General features: G+C 48.2%; 2 protein-coding genes across 4 annotated transcripts in view; one reads left to right on the top strand and one right to left on the bottom strand.

Annotated features, from left to right (window-relative positions):
• LOC149364734 (uncharacterized) overlaps positions 1-1,861 on the bottom strand; it is a 92,540-nt gene extending 90,679 nt beyond the window's left edge. For 2 of the 3 annotated variants that reach the window (XM_089574665.1, XM_089574666.1), the window contains exon 1: positions 1,614-1,861. In XM_089574665.1, coding sequence (XP_089430791.1) covers positions 1,614-1,786 — 173 coding nt within the window. In that variant the 5' untranslated portion in view covers positions 1,787-1,861. The remainder of the gene's footprint in view (positions 1-1,613) is intronic. The other variant, XM_089574667.1, reaches the window with a different exon arrangement.
• A 2,244-nt stretch (positions 1,862-4,105) lies between these two features.
• LOC149364733 (high-affinity choline transporter 1-like) lies at positions 4,106-14,555 on the top strand. Its single transcript, XM_089568749.1, has 10 exons — positions 4,106-4,337; positions 6,092-6,199; positions 6,428-6,583; positions 7,279-7,427; positions 8,976-9,125; positions 9,901-10,030; positions 10,989-11,206; positions 12,721-12,922; positions 13,489-13,746; positions 13,894-14,555. The coding sequence occupies exons 1-10, from the start codon at positions 4,106-4,108 to the stop codon at positions 14,553-14,555; spliced, it is 2,265 nt and encodes a 754-aa protein (XP_089424875.1).
• The last annotated feature ends 2,305 nt before the right edge of the window (positions 14,556-16,860 follow it).

The following is a 16,860-nucleotide window of genomic DNA, read 5'->3' as shown; positions in this document are numbered from 1 at the left end:
TGCGTGCCTCCGCAAGAGGCCGCGAAGAAGAGTGGCACTGTTAAGAGAGGCACGGACTGAAGCAGCAGCAGCATCAGGCCGGTTTTGCTGCTGCCAGTGTTCAGCTCGAGCTGGCCCGGCTGACCGGCGGGACGTGTCTACTCGAACCGGGAAGCAAGAAGCCAAGCGGGATGGCCGGCCGAGCCGTGCCCGCCACTCCCTACTACGCACCTGACAGGCCGCGCGAGGCACAGCGACGCCAACACGAACGGAGGAAAAAAAGAAAAGAAAAGAACCGCACCACTAACAGAAAGGATAACGACCGGTCACGCTGAGATTGGCAAGGGGCTAGAGGGGAGAAACGCCACAAGGGAAAGAAAAAGCATATTACACAGACGGGCGCCCGAATAATGCGCGGCTAGGCAGATAAAGACGAAAAGCGGCAAGGAGGAGGCGTCAGGAAGGCTTTTTATCTCTTAAGTGACGCCTCACTGGATAGGTGTTGCGGCAGGCATCTAGTCATTTCCGCATTTTCCGAGCTCCCTACTGAAAAAAGAAGCAGGCAAAGAAAGACCCCAAAACAACTTCAGTTACACGCAATCAACGAAGCAGTTGTGCAGGGAAGCTGTTCGAAGCAACCAGCAACGTCGGCGAGGTAAACGAAAAAAAAAAATTCGAGGAAGAGCTGCAGAACGAGTGGCTTTTAAATTAAGGCGTGGCAAGGGACCGCTCCCCGAAAGCCAGACATTTAAATACAGCGGCATTCCTGCTGTTACCGTGAATTGAATGGAGTGCTAGCGGCAGCACCGTAGCTGGCTGTGAAAAGGTACCACAAGAACTGACTGACTTGCACGAACTGGCGTTACACATCGCGAATCAAGCGGAGCAGAGTATAATTACCAAAAGGCTTTTCATGGCCACGAAGGGTCTGCGAGAACCGGTTGCTCGCAATGCATCAGTAAAACGAGCAACGAATGTGTCGGAAACAAAAGCAGCTGAAGACTTTCCCAAGCCACGCCCCATGTCACTCACTGCACAGACGAAATTACTTAGGTGGGACCAGCAGGACTGCTCCAAGCAGGGTTTTACGTGATTGACGACGGTAAGCCATACAGCAGCACAAACGGCGCACATGCCTAGCCACATGCAGCAACTAAGCACTGCAATACATTAACACCTTTCTTACCGCAGTATCATTGCCTGCAGAAAACGCGACACTATTCATAACATCCACATAAACAAAACTTTGCAACACATGCCCCAACCACAATCCTTTCAGCTGAAAAAGAGTAGTGGTAACGTTAACAGACTGTGTAGCGTATCAAAACTTTCTTTCGCTTACATCCAGCCCACTTGAGTTTAGACCTGGCGGGAAAGAGCTAATCGTTCCCTCGCTTTTTATCGCGCCGGCAAAGCAGCCGCTTCAAAGCAAACCGAACCGGGGCCGGCACAAAGGCCGCGAGACAAAAACTAGCGAAGTGCGTGCTGAGCCGGCACGCAGTTTGTTGTGTGTATATACACGCGTGTGTGTCGCCGCACGCACGGCGATTTGACAGCTGCAGAACGCCCGTGTTGCGCGCCGCCGGCGTTGTTGCTGCATCGAAGAGATCGGAGAGGCGCGCTCGTCTATTTACCTGGGCTCGAGGTGGGTGAGCACCCAGTCGAAAACTTCCGCTTCCACGTCCTCCGGGTCGATGGTGCGCTCTCCTTGGTGACCATTGCGGTGCTGAACCCCGTCCTCCGGACTATCGGGGCTGTTCACATTCGAATAAGAACTGAGGTACTCGGTAATCGACCTCTCCTCCATCGCAGCAGGAAGGGCTGTGACGGGAGGATAATGATCGTCCGACAACGCAAAGCCAGCGAGCGGCGAAGAGCCCCGCGACACGGCGCTGCTAGTGATTGCGGAACTGCCGCGCCGCCGCTCGTGCTCGGCGGAGCTCGGAACTAGCAACATCGTTTTATTGGCGTTGCCGTTCATCGCACGCCAACCTGGTGTTTCTTTTTCTGCAGAGTAAATAAAGTTTAACGGCGCGCGGAAATAACTACCTCTATATTAGCATGTGTTAACAATTCAAGACGAACATTATTGATCAATGTCTGTACTAAACTTTTGGCGCGCTTTACAAATTTGAATTCAACCTCGTTTGACACATGGTTTGACACAATCCACATTACGTTGTCATGAAAATATGCGCCATGCTGGACACGTAAAGCTGTTTATTAATTCTCGCGCTATTTTCTATTTTGTTTTTGTACGACAGCGAGCGTTGCTTGTACGGTAGAAATGGTGACAATGTTTAAAATAACTGCCGTAACACTGTACCCCACGAATTTTACTTGCGCAGACAATGATCACTCACGTCCGTCTTTAAGCCAGGTGATCGTCTATTTACGCTACAAGCTTACGTCGGCACGAGCATAACTGGAAAATCGTTCAGTGACAAGAATGAAATAAAAAAAAAAGTGGAAAGTAATCAAGTCACCGTGTTAGTGCAATAACGGTTCTGATAATAACGCGCTAATTTTGTTGGTTTTGAATCGAACAAAATAAACAAGCGAATTCTTTAGAGAAGTACTTTCCTATAACGGTCTCAGCGTTTCTTTTATGTGCCGTGTGTTGTGTTTTATGGCGCATAAGCGACTAAGGCTATCATGCGCCAAACGCACGGCTAAATGTATAATGATTTTTTTTTTAATGTTATAGCTCCTTAAAAAGTTTGCTTCCTTTGAAAATGTAAAAGAAAGGAATTGTCAACAAATGCACTTTCTCCGAGAAGTAACAGGCTAGGGTAAGAAAGGATGCTTCGGACATAAAACCGTGAGAAATGATTTTTCCTTAGTTTCTCGAGTTTGGTTCATGACCAGATGCGTGCTCGCGTGCAGTTTGCTCTTGCTCTGCGAGAATAAAGCTGTGTGTAAGGTGAGTGTTCCCAGTGTGAAGGCGGCAGAAAATCGCTTGAGTGAAACTTTCTTGGTTAGTGTATTAATTCCATTCTCCTATGATGTGCTCCACAATGTAGCGCTCTTTTTATTTACTCGATTTTTTTTTCGCCAGCAGCGAATACAATTAATTTGTGACTCTAATATCTGAGACGATAAAGAAGTGCGCGGAATATAATTATTAACAGCAGATGGAAGCGCGAATTAACTGGGCCGTGAGAACAAAAACATATACCGAACCCTGGCATGCCCTTCAAAACGGGCACACGGGCAGAAATGCAAGACAGAAATAGTTAGGATCAGAAAGAACCAAACTGAAACTCATAGCTATGTCCAGATTTTCGTATACAGCGTATTTGACCTTTAATTTTTATGTACGTGGTTTACATTTTTACGTACATGAATCGCGCCTGGCAGCTTCAGCTGAGTATCAAGCGACGATGCGTAATTTCTTCCATGCCAGCAGTTGATTCCGACCACAACGCAGTAGTCACTGTCAGATCTTTCTAATAATAATTAAAAAGGCATATGGTTGCATGCCTTTATGCCTGCGCTAATTTAAGCAACCAGCGTTTATCGTTTTCCTTCACGACAAATTTGCCTGCCTGCCTGCGTTTCCATCTCTGAAGTGTGGATGATTCTTATCTATAGTTCGATTCTACCCATAAACGAAGCCGAGAAAACTCTCCACAAGATTTCGCCGTCACGCACCAGTCGAATACAGGTCATAGGCACTTGACAAACCATCGTATCGAGAGACTTTGAGTTGTCTCCGCAGAAAGTAGTACTATACACTTATTCACTCAATTAACATCCAACTTCACGTTATGCCACATGGTAAATCTTCAAGTAGCAAGTTTGCAATCATTGAGTTTCGGGAGACCTCATCACCACTAAACCAGTCAGCGAGAGACTTTTGCGCCAGCTTAGTCTATAGACCAATATTTATTTATGCTAATTATCGCATCTACACTGCAAGATGAGCAAGGTGTAGTTGTAAGAGGTTTTCAAACGAAGTTTCGAATCACAGAGCTGCATCATGGTAGAAGAAGACGAAGCTCCTGCTCATGCTCCGCGCTTCACGAGCTTCCATTAAGCCTGAGGATATCATCATCATCTTCAGCTGGCGTAGAGCGTGCAAGCCGGAGTTCTAGGCAGTTGCCGAAGGAGCAGCTCTGGGGACATGGCCTTGAATTTGCTGGGAGCGCTCACCGTGGTCACCTACTACCTGACCGTCGTCTACCTCGGCATCAGGGCAGGACGCAAGGTGCACTCCAGCCGCTCCGAGCTCTGGCAGACCAGGTCCGGCCTCTCGACCAGCATACTCAGAGAGGCAGAGGGTTCCGGCTACCTCGTCGAGCTGTTCGTCGCCAACCGAAGCGTTCCGCTGTTCATGAGCGCAATATCAATGACAGGTTGGTGTCGGAGCTCATCTGCTCCTGCTTCCGCCCATCAGTACTCATGCCTGGAGCAGAACGAACATTGAGGTGCAGCTGTTTAAGAAAGGGAGTGAATTGGGGAGATCAAGGGCCATCCTTTGACTCTGCGGTGGTATATCCTCTTCATCAGGCTATGATACCACCTGCGGCGCGTAGTGGATCTTTTTTGTAGTAGATGTTCTGTATATAGAAGCGCTTGCCAGAGCTCCATGCCTTAAGCGGGTTAAGTGTCTAGCCCACGGTCCGTTGACACATTCAATGACGTATACTTAGGGGCTGTTCTCATTTACCTGCAACTTATAGGCTTCAGTTCCGGGTGCTGGTGCAGTTCCATAGCAGCTTTTTTAAGACTACTCGAGTTTGGTAATATCGATCGCATGTGTTTTCTGCGGCTTCTGCCATCAAGAGTTCTGTCCTGCAAGGATGAAGAGACGCTCTTGGATAACGTTATCACCGGCCAGCCGTTAAACGTCGACGAAGTTTAGCTCAAAGAAAACACTAGATACAAAGTTTAAAAGAGTGCGTTGTTGGTCGAGTCGGTCAGACATATCTTCAAAGTATACTGCGCACACAAAAACAAGGACGCGAAGGTGCACACAACAAGCACAGACTTGCGACTGCACTCATATTAAAAGGAGCACATAATATGCCTTCAAGCGTCATATCTAGGACCATGCGCAGTTCAGATACCTGCCTTCTTTTCGATAAAGGTCAATCGAACGGTCACTTACACAATCATCCCCACGCTTACTGATGAAAAACGTCTCGGTAAGTTCACGTGCGACCTGATCTCTGCTTCTCTTTTAAATTTTCGTTAGCAAAGGTAGGCATGGCTTGTCGCGTGTAGCCTCCGAGCAAGCGCCTCAGTGCAGGGCTGCATCGGTCAGACGGAATTTAGCCCTGCACTCCGGCGCTTGCCCGGAGGCTACACGCGACAAGACGTGCCTACCTTTGCTAACGAAAATTTTAAAGATAAGCAGAGATCAGGTCGCACGTGAACTGGTTTGGTGGTTTGGTTTATAGGGTTTAACGTCCCAAAGCGACTAAGGCTATGAGAGACGCCGTAGTGGAGGGCTCCGGTAATTTCGACCGCCTGGGGTTCTTTAACGTGCACTGACATCGCACAGTACACGGGCCTCTAGAATTTCTCCTCCAAAGAAATTCAACCGCCGCGGCCGGGATCGAACCCGCGTCTTTCGGGTCAGCAGCCGAGCACCATAACTACTGAGCCACCGCGGCGGCACGTGAACTTGCCGAGGCGTTTTTTATCGGCGAGCGTGGGGATGATTGTGTAAGTGACCGTTCGATTAACCTTTGTCAAAAAGAAGGCAGATATCTGAACTGCGCATTGTCCTAGATATGACGCTTGAAGGCATATGTGTTTCCTTTAATATGAATTCAGTCGCGAGTCTGCGCTTGTTGTGTGTACCTTCCCGTCCTTGTTTTTGTGTGCGCAGTACACTTTGTAGACTGGATCCAAATATCTCAAAACTCAAACGCACCACTGCGTGGCACTTAACCTTTTTCTGGTGTTCTACCATACAACGAGGCAAAGACGAGAGCTGCGAGAAATGGAAAGTGCACCGCTGCGTTGGTCTTCATATTTCAGCCGCTAATTCAAAATGATTGCAGTGGACTCTTGATCTAGGATCTTTTTTAGTGATCTCCAGTTGTCATTGCGGCATTACGAGCTTTCTAAAATGGAAAACCCGTTTGCTTCCATCGCGCAGCTACCTGGGTAGGAGGTGGCTACCTCAACGGAAGCGCGGAAGCAGTTTTCAACTATGGCATCCTTTGGTGCCACGCACCGCTTGGCTACGCGATCAGCCTGTTCATTGGTGAGTGCTTCGCTGCGCGGATGCTTTACTGCCGTGAAATTATGCTTGTGCCACCACTTGATCGCTCCGCGGGAACTTTGTTTCATAGAAACAGTATCCTGCGCAACCACTGATGGACTTGCAAGCAATCACTCATTGCTAAACGGAAATCATGTACTCTTTCTCTCTCTCTCTCTCCCCTCCACCCCTCACCCTCCTCTGACGCAAGCCTTGTGCTCGCACTTGCAGGGGGACGCTTCTTCGCCGGCAAGATGCGGTTCAGCAGGGCACTGACTATGCTGGACCCATTCCAGCAGCACTACGGGCCCTGGATAGCCGTCATGCTCTGCCTGCCCGCCGTCTGCGGAGAGGTCTTGTGGATGGCCTCCATTCTGGCCGCTCTAGGTGAGGATCAACGCGGCGCGGAAGTCAGCCTTTGCGTTTTGATTTGGAGGAGTCCGTATATAATGCGAAGCAGAGTAGCACTTTATACCAGGAACAGCTTCAATCGTAAAAAAAATTATATAAAGACAGTTTCCTGTGCTCCGTACACTGCTGTTGTTTCGAATAATGCTAGTAGTTGACAGAGCGAAGTTTATACTCTTCCTACCTGTACACTTGATTGCTTTTGAGGCTCTTGGCAGTGTCTGATTGCCGTATGCGCAGAGGAGGAAAGGAGGAACACAAATTCTCAATGCTTAGTTCTTGCGACGTGGTCATTCAGACCAGAATTGTGCACGGCTCTAATAATGCCCCCCTGTCACTGAATCCACACGCAGGTGACACTCTAAACATTGTTCTTTGACGTAACGTCTTGCCCTGTTCGGCGTCTGAACTTACGCAAGTCGAATCGTTGTTTTCTTGGGTTTTACGATACCGCATGGTCTCAGGATTCATACCATGTCTCGATGTGGCACAAGATGATATTTAACAACAACAAAAAATTGACTTTCGACTCTCTGTTATGAACTTCATTTCCTTCTGTGAACATTTATAAGCGCTAACCCTCAAAGCCCTTTCCTCAAAGTGTGCTCGCGTTGGTGCTTGTGCTTTTCGAGAGCACAGAAAAAGCACTGACCTCAATGAATTGCTTCTCGCAGGCGACACGGCGCAGTCACTGATTGAGGTGAACAGCGCTGTAAGCATCATTGTGTCCGCGTCGCTCGTCCTGTTATATACATTGCTAGGCGGGTACTACTCTGTCGTCTACACGGACGCGTTCCAGCTGATGAGCACTTTCATTGGCCTGGTGAGTAGGCGCCTTAGAAAACGGCGACAACCTGCAATCTTTCACGTAGCCGTGGGAGCACAAGGGAAGGTCCTACATTATTTTTTTTCTGCGGTATGGAGCATATACCACAAGCTCATCTCTGAACCAAGAAAGTTAATCTGGAAGCTATTACGCCGTAGATTGAGGAAGAATCAAGAAAAATCCAATATTCAAATGATTGACGCCATTATGCTCCTCACATTTATTTCAGAATTAATTTTCTCCTGATTTTTTTTAGCTACACATATTGTTTTGGGTATGCATACGCGCAACGAGAACGGCGCTAGCGTTTTGGAGCACTTGAAATTAAATGCGGTACGAAATGGACATTACTGAAGAAAGCGCACTTTACGCTGGCATTTGAAGTGGCCGGTAAAAAGGACACTCAGCGGCCATTTGCAAAATTGTTTCTTCGACGACATTTTCTACATCTTCCCAAAAGCCATTTAAGCTATAGGATATTGGCTTTTTTTTTATCCTGGAAAATCATGGAGAAATAAAAATGCATCACTGAAGAGAAATGGTTGGCAACGACTGTAGACTATAGGCCGCCCTTAAGCACGAACATGACTATAGCGATTGCTACCTGCGAAGATTTTTGAAATAGTGTTTCCGGACTACGCTTGATCTCGCTCTTAAAATCAGCATAGTTGCAACGTAGGTTATTATCTGAATGAGGCAACATCTCCATTTCCCATTCATAAATTAACTCAAGAAACCTGAGTAGGGGAAACAGTGAAGCACCCACTCTCTCTCAAGGCCATTTGAATCATACATTCCAGCTCATTTCCGCACGTGATTGCAGATCAGTTTCGTTGCCATCAAGTCGTCTCCCTGACTTCGCTCATTGGCTTCATTGAATCCCGCTCGTCTTCATGCAGAACGATAACTTTATTTCATTACCGTCGCCTCGCTCATCATCTGCCGATTCTAGTCCACTTCATGCAAAAGCAGCAAGGATTCTTCCAGTCAATTCAATCTAATTTTATTTAGCTCTACTTGAACTACGCGTGTCATCATCTGATGACGCGGTACACGAACAGGGCTTGACGTAATCAACCTAACCGGTCCTAACTAACTCCCTTAACGTTAAATTCTTGCTGCATACAATTCGATGTCATGAAGGGTATCGCCTTATTTAAAATGCACACCATTTAAATATAGCAAATAGCTGAGCGTTTGCTTTTTGCCCGCTTCAGTCATGCCCCTTTTGTGTGTAGTGTTTTCTTAACCGTGTTTCTGCAGCAAGTGCGTATTTTAATACTTCATTACCAACGGGTCCTGTACCACTTGAGCGCTACCTGTTTCTTCTGTTCGTTGATTGCTGCAACAACTTTTCCCGCCTTATATAATACCACCCGCAAGACATGGACTTTTACCGTTTACTTCCCGTCACCTATTTATAATCTCAACACGTGTTATAAGCGTCAGTGTTTTGATACATAGATTCTCGTCAAGCCTTGGCGATCATTAGGGACATTTAAGGCAAAGGATTGAAACTTTAATTTCCTGGCTCTGCCCATACAGTGGGCCTGCATGCCCTATTGCCTGACGAACAGCGCGGTAGGACAAATCAAGCCTCCGAAGGGCGACTGGATTGGCGTCATCGATAATATGGACTTCATCCAGATTGTCGATCAGCTGTGCATGACCATCTTCGGGGGCATTCCGTGGCAGGTACGTATACGGGCCACAGTGCGCAGCTGGCTAAAATGCAGTGCTATGGTGCAGTCATAACGCTGCCCAATCGCTTTGATGATGCACGCACTCTTACAGAACGATTCGTGCCTTCAAAAACAATTTGCGCGAACTGCGATCAAAACTAATTTTTTGCGTTGCGTTTGCGGCGGTTATGTACGCGGAGAGAAATAATAAAATGACACTGTAAACTGCAGAGAAAGAAGAAAATGTTAGCAAAAGAGTCACAATATTTCCTTTCTCGATCAGTTCATCACGGCTTCTTCATTCATACGTTCCAGAACAAACACAAGGCTTTCATTGAATCATCCTCTGCACTTTTGGAACAAGACAACTTTTGTAGGAAAAAAAAGATGTTTGATAGAGAGAATTGGTTTTGGGGAAAGGAAATGGCGCAGTATCTGTCTCACATATCTCAGTGGACACCTGAACCGCGCCGTAAGGGAAGGGAGGAAGGGGGGATTGAGAGAAGGGAAGAAAAAGGTGCCATGGTGGGGGCCTCCGGAATAATTTCGACCACCTGGGGATCTTTAACGTGCACTGATATACGCATACCACACTCAATGCACGTCGTGATAGAATTCTGTCAATGTTTAATCTGCAACTAAATTTAAACTATAGTCCGTTGAAGCGGTGCATATGCGAATTCCTGGACGTCTTAGAACAGCGGTTATTGTTGGGGCAACGCCGAAGCAACACTTAAAGTTTCCTGGTCAAGTAGGTTTATTCAGCAGTGGCTTCGAACTGGACGCAGGTGTACTTCCAGCGAGTGCTTGGCTCTGAAACCGTCTTCAGCGCCCAGGTGCTCTCCTACTTGGCCGCCATCGGTTGCCTGTTGCTTGCGGTGCCACCCGTCGTCATTGGAGCCATTGCCAAGACTACTAGTAATATATGTGTTGTTACACTATTGTTTTACACGCTCCCCGCATGAAAAGCCTTAATGCTAATTCGCAACGCTTATCCAACTTTCAGCGACTCAAATTTCACAGAACATTTCACGTACAGCGCCCGGCCAAATCGCCCTTATCGGCAGCCACGCATAATTGCATATACGATTGAGCGCCACAGGAAGCGTGTGCAGCTATCGCGATCCTTCGCACATAGTGCGATCGCTGCACATGCTTTCTGTGGCTGAGTTCCTACTCAGCTGCGGCGGACGTCAGTTATTATACTATCATACTAACTAAGCAGCTAAAAGCAGTACAAATACTTTTTGATTACCACAGTCTGATGGTTAGGGCCAATGGTGAGTCAGTACCAACGAACAAGACGATGCCATACCACTTTTTGAAACAAGCTGAGCCTATGGACGCAAAATGCCATACTGTAAAGCCCTACACCGCAAGTTTATTCAGTGTTTTTTTTTTCCTCCACAAAAATGCAACTCAAAAGGACGCTCAGCGCAAAGGCGAGGTCCGCTGGTGACGTGTTCTCATCTTGAACCATTTTGAACCACCGGCCGGTTACAGGTTCCTCCACTGACCTCATACCATCCTCCTTCCATGATCACCACCATCCGAGTGGTTCCCATGGCAACGCACTCCCTGGTTACGCCGGCTACTACAGCATACTTCTACTACTACGACCCGAAACCCAATAACGGGCGCTTAACAGCTGTGGCTATAAAAAATGAACATCGCTTTGTACAATGGCTTTTACATCGTTGCTGGATCACCTGTGCGAGTGCCTTTCTGTGAGCTGTTGCGTGCGCTCAACATGATCACAAAAAGAAAAATAACTTGCGACCCCAAGTTATCGCCACAAAGACTTTCCAAATGAATTCCGTCATTTGTTTAAGACACTATAGGAGGGACGTGTCCTATGCTCGCGTCCTTCCCGCAGACTTCACAGCGGCTGGCTATCCCGGCCCGTACAACTTGCACCGGGAGCACCGCAAGGACGTCCTGGCCACCGCAATCCAGTACTTGACGCCGCCTTCGGTCTCTACCCTCGGGATGACAGCCATAATCGCCGCTGTCATGTCGTCCGTGGACTCGTCCATGCTCAGCGCGTCGTCTCTCATCACCCGCAACATCTACCACTTCATATTGAGGCCCACGGTAAGGACACTCGTGTTGGACGAATAAGAGACCATAAGCGGGCAGAGTGGGTGAGGGAACAAATTCAGATTAATAACATCCTAGTCGAAATCAAGAGGAAGAAATGGGCTTGGGCAGGATATGTAATGCATAGGCAAGATAACCACCGGTGGTCCTTAAGGGTAACGGAGTGGATTCCAAGAGAAGGCAAGCGTAGCAGGGGTCGGCAGACAGCCAGCCAGCTCGGCGAAGAAGACAAAAAGTTCGCGAGGATGCGTTGGCTGCAGCTTGCAAAGGACTGGGTTAAATGGAGAGGCATGGCAGAAGCCTTTGCCCTGCAGTGTGTGTAGCCAGGCTGATGATGATGATCAATGTTGGGACTACGGTGACTTGCCGCTCTTTAAAAAGTCTTCGAGTTCAGGAAAAGCAGAAAACGCCTCACCAGAGGTATAACTGAAACCTTTCAAGCTATTCCTGCTATACTCTACTACGTCAGACTTATCTCCATCATTCTCAGACAGGGATACGTCGCTTTCTACGAACCTAGCCAGCCGTCATGCCTAAGTTTTCATGCTTTTCGTCTGCTTCTCACCTTTTCCTTTCTCACAATCCTTTTCAGCCTCCTTTTCGTTCACTCATTTCCTTCTTCCACACCCTATCCTCCGCAGCCACTTCCCTGGCGGCATTACTTCCTTTTTTTCTTTTCGCTCTCTGTGCCTTTGTTTAAGTACTTCCCCTCCCCTCACAACGATCTCAAGTGCCTAGGAATGCTTCCTCAGGCTGTCCCGTTTGGTCAACGCTTTCCTGGATGGCTTTGTGTCGAGTTGTGCCACATGTGGAGGGGGCTGTTCGACATAAATCCTGTTCTAAATTTATCTGCTTATTTTTTATTTTCTCATCTTCTTCCAGTAGTAATTCAGCAATAATTTAATAATAATGTCTCACAGGTATGTGTTGTTAATAGAATTGTTCGTACGAGCACAATGAACAAACAACGTTGTGCATAAAACAGTAGTTTTTGCCCGTAATAAGGGAGTAATTACTCAATGACGTCCACCCAAGCACATCCATACGGTTACAAAGGAAATATATACTGTAATTACTCCCTTATTACAAACCTACTCCACTTTAGGGGATTCCCTCGAACATTTGTCTCAAATTTTTGTTCCACTTTCCTACTTGCGTGCGGTGTTTCCGAAAAACTATTGCTCCAAAAAGAGGGCTGCGTCTGCAGCGCTTGAATGAAAAGTTAATGTAGGCATGTTCGCAACGGTTTTAGGCTCCAGTGGCTAGTTATTAAGAACCGGCACTATAAAGAAGAAAGGAATATAACAGAAATGATGCATATGAGAGGCCTAGTAGCTTACCGTTTTAATTCCCAGAACACATGCCCATTTGCACATGTATGGCACCTGCATATTTCGCTGTGCGCAAAATTTCTTTGAGCTGCACATAGCACTTATTTAGTTTTCGCTGTTTAAAGTTAACCGACATCGCTAAAAAGCGAGGATTCCCCTTGGGGCTTTCGGCCGCAGGCGTCTGACGGAGAGGTAGCAGCGGTGCTGCCCTTCACACTCTGCCTCGTGAGCGCCGTGTCGACAGTCACGGCGCTGAGAGTGGACTCCGTGTTCTCGCTGTGGACTCTGTCCTCGGACCTGGTCTATGTGCTGCTCTTCCCGCAATTCGTCTCCCTGTTCTTCCTCAGAAACGAGAGCAACGCGTACGGCGCTTTCGTCGGTAAGTTCGCTCATTATGCTTCTTTCTTCTGGCGAACACGCCTGTGATGTCGCACCCGTCCAGCGCCCAGGGATGGTTTTGCGCTCCTTCGCTCTTGATTCAAAAGGCAGAAGGACACCGGAAAAAAACTGGCAACGTGCCTGATACCATACCATACCATACCATACCATACCATACCATACCATACCATACCATACCATACCATACCATACCATACCATACCATACCATACCATACCATACCATACCATACCATACCATACCATACCATACCATACCATACAGTGCCGTACCATACCTTACCACGCCATACACAAACATCCCGTACCATGCTATAACATAAATGAGCTAGGTGAGCTCCGCCCCAACCTAAGTATGGTACTGCCTTGTACTGAAAATTTCAGGATCTTCAGCCCCATCGACCCAAACAAAAAAAAATGACATCCGTTACAATGTATATTTTTTTAATGTTTCTTATCTCTATCTATTCCTCTGCATTTTTGCCTTTGATCAGCTCCGCTTTTGAAAACGTAGCCGGCGAATCAACTTCTGTCTGTCTTGATGCAGGCTTCGTGGCCGGCATCGTACTGCGCGCCCTCTGCGGTGAGCCCAACGTGAACGTGCCGGTGACGATCCGCCTTCCTCTCTACGACAGCCAGCGGGGCCAGCAGTTCCCGTTCCGCACGCTGTGCATGTTGTTCAGCCTGTTCACCGCAGTAGTGACGTCGGCGCTGGCAGCTGCCGCGTTCCGGTTCAAGCTCATTCCCGAGCACCTCGACGTCTGGCGATGCTTCGTGACGCCGTGCGACCAGAGGTCAACGGTGGGTGACGCGCAGCGCACGGTCGACCTCGTGCCCGGAGGCCACTACGACTGACACACTGTGGAAACCGTCAACTCGAGAGGTGCCGCCAGGACCATCGTGAAAGGGGGCAATCTGGTGACCATCTTCCCGAGTCATTCGAGTCTCACAGGTCCCACGACTCACTCGGACGTAAGCAGCGTGCGGAAGGAACTGGCACCTCTAGAGATCGAAACCGTCGAAGCGTTGTTCGGGCCAGAGTTCGCGGAAATCGAGAGCGATACCAGGTCGTCATCTTCCCGGGCGCCTGAAGAGCAGAACGTAGCGGTGGGCTTGCAGACGCCGTCTTCACCATCTTCCAAGGACGACGCCCCCGGAGTTCCAGGAGTCAAGCCGCAGCGGAGGCGCCAGAAGCGCGCCAAGCCAAAGCGCTCCAAGGTTGCTTCCAGAGACTCGGGAAGAGGAGGCATCGCCAGCGTGGATAGGGACGTCGACGCAAGAAGAAAGGTAGGCAGAGCAAAAGCTGACAAGGACGGCTCAAGGGGACCAAGGAACAACCGTTCCAGGGTGTCCAGGGCCAGGTCACCGGATACAGCGGTCTCAGCTGTCGAGCAAGCCAACAAGACACAAAGCATAGAGACGCCAAAGGAAGGGGCCACCAGCGCTGCCCAAGAAACTCCGCACATTATCCCGGCCATACCAACAGTCGATGAAAGGTCTACCGACGCCCGCGTGAAAGAGGAGGGCGTTGCGGGCTCCAAGGTTGCTGAAGATAGTGCCACTGTGAGCAAGGACATGTCAATGAGGCGACGCAAGAATAATCTGCAAGCTTAACGGTCACCTGGAATCATCGCTATGCCCTCCTGTGTGCGCTGACATCACTGGAATCACTCATGTCGTGAACGTGTGAGACACATGATGCATTTTTGGCCGGCTGCTTTCACATCAGATACCACTGCACTTAATTAAGTGAAACCTATGTTCAACGCATGTCAGATATGCTATGCGTGTATTGCACTTTAGTCTGTTAGTTGAAGGAAAAACTATGCGGAACCGGTGCCCACATTCAGTTTACGACATTGAGGAGCAAAGTATGTAAAAATGCTTCTAACGTATTTAGCTGCGCAAAACGCCTTAGTTTTAAATGCAGCTTTCGCCTGCGGAGACCAATCTTTGAAATCTTAACATAGACACCCAGATGCAGATGGCTTGATGTCCTGACCGAAAACATGACTCTTGCTCGGTTTTTGATTAATGTTTACCTTCGCTTGAAACCTCATTCTTCACTGTTGTACTTGTGAGTCTTTGTAATTGGAAGAGCACCATGGTATCTGTAGCGCTTGCCCTCGACATCAGACATTCTACCAAGGTGACTTCGGAAAATACTATACGTTTCTGCAAGGCTACAGTTTCAGTGTAGCGAGCGCATCTGATAACTTCGCGTGAGCCCTGAGTACTCGCGCTCGGAACTTCGAATCGTGTAAGATTAGCGTGAGCCAGAAATGAAGCGCACATCAGTAAATGCGTACAAACCAGTCCGATTCGAGAAGGCGGGACGCTAGCAGCTTGCTGCGTTAATGCCACACGTACACTACACAGCTCTTAACAGCGCAGCGCCCTGAAGCAGCTCTGTGACGTGTTTCGTGCTGTGTTAAGATGAGAACTCTTATTTGGCTTCTTCTCATTACGCCCAGTTGTTGAAGCAATGCACGCTTTACAGGCACTGTCATTGGTGATCAGTGATCCCATTCGATGATTTGGTTTTGTTTTATGGGGTTTAACGTCCCAAAGCGACTCAGGCCATGAGAGACGCCGTAGTGAAGAGCTCCGGAAATTTCTGCCACCTGTGGTTCTTTAACGTGCCCTGACATCGCACAGTACACGGGCCTCTAGAATTTCTCCTCCAAAGAAATTCGGCCGCCGCGGCCGGGATCGAACCCGCGTCTTTCGGGTCAGCAGCCAAGCACCACTGAGCCACCGCGGCGGCATCACATTCGATGAGAGGGAACAGACGCAACTCTCGCTCGTAATACTGTAGTCTACTGACAGTCTAAGCACACCATCCTCAGCATATCCGCGCCGCATTCCAGCCCGATAGCGGGGACAGACTGGCTCATGCTGGGCTCATCGGCAGATTAGCATAGAGGGGAATTCTTAGATGACTCCGCTCTAAGTGGTTCCGGAATGTACTTACATACTTTGCCTTGTTTTCTATTTTTTTTATCAAGGCGGTCTAAAGGCTGGAGCTTCACAACTCAATGCGACGCTTCGTTAACCCCCTGTCGCCTATGAACGGCTACTGCGTTCACGGGCCCCCGTTGCGAGCGTGCGTCCACTAGTTTGTTTCAACGGGAACTCGTGTAAGCGAACATGAAAAGTTCCGGGTTTTAAAACTGTTAGTGGTTGGCTTGCACCAGAGGCCTTGGCACTTGCGATAGCCTAACGTGCTGCAGTTAGCACAGCGGCATATCACAGGCCGTTCTGATGAGCGAAAGCGTTTTGTATCAAATTCTTGTTCTAGCTTTGCATTCGTTTCACTATTAAAAATTAAATTGGCAATTACTAAAATTGAGCACAGCCCTTGATCTGCCGACTCCAGCTGTGACCTTCACAATTGTGCCCAATATTGGTGAGACATGAAACACAGATAAATAAATCCACCTTAGAATCTCAACTACATGCCAACATCAATTTTTCCTACAAGCCATTGACGAGGTACTCTTCCAGTGCGCGGTCTGCTGTACTGCGCACAGGCAAAAAAAGTCGTGGCGCAATGGATCGGTGTTGCGTTTTTGAACACGCAGGACAGTGGTGGTCAGAGTACGGAATGTACTGATGTACCTTTCCTTGCTTTCTTTTTATTTTTTTACGAAGCATTAACAGCACGCAACTTATTTAGTACTCATCCCTGGGGTGCGTATTTATTATGTTGCAGTATGAAATGTTTTTGAGCCAAAATCACTGCTTAATCCACCCACTCAATATAAATTTTGCGCTCCCCGCCCCCGTCTTCTATTCCTCGGAGACGGGGGCTTTTCCTCCACGTCCTGATTATTTCCGCCAAGTTTTGCAGCTGTGCGGCAATCCATCTATGCGTTAATCGATTTTGAGGTTGGCCTTTACTGTGGCTTCAGTTCAA

Source organism: Amblyomma mixtum, chromosome 2, assembly GCF_055824585.1.
Source record: "Amblyomma mixtum isolate Tamu chromosome 2, ASM5582458v1, whole genome shotgun sequence".
Taxonomy (NCBI): domain Eukaryota; kingdom Metazoa; phylum Arthropoda; class Arachnida; order Ixodida; family Ixodidae; genus Amblyomma; species Amblyomma mixtum.
Note: the sequence above shows the minus strand (reverse complement) of the source record. Positions and strands in the feature narration are given on the sequence as shown.

Coding starts and splice junctions, on each gene's coding strand:
- LOC149364733 (XM_089568749.1), top strand. CDS start 4,106: ATGGCCTTGAATTTGCTGGGAGCGCTCACCGTGGTCACCTACTACCTG. Junction 4,338..6,091: donor GAGCGCAATATCAATGACAG/GTTGGTGTCGGA, acceptor TCCATCGCGCAG/CTACCTGGGTAGGAGGTGGC. Junction 7,428..8,975: donor TGAGCACTTTCATTGGCCTG/GTGAGTAGGCGC, acceptor CTGCCCATACAG/TGGGCCTGCATGCCCTATTG.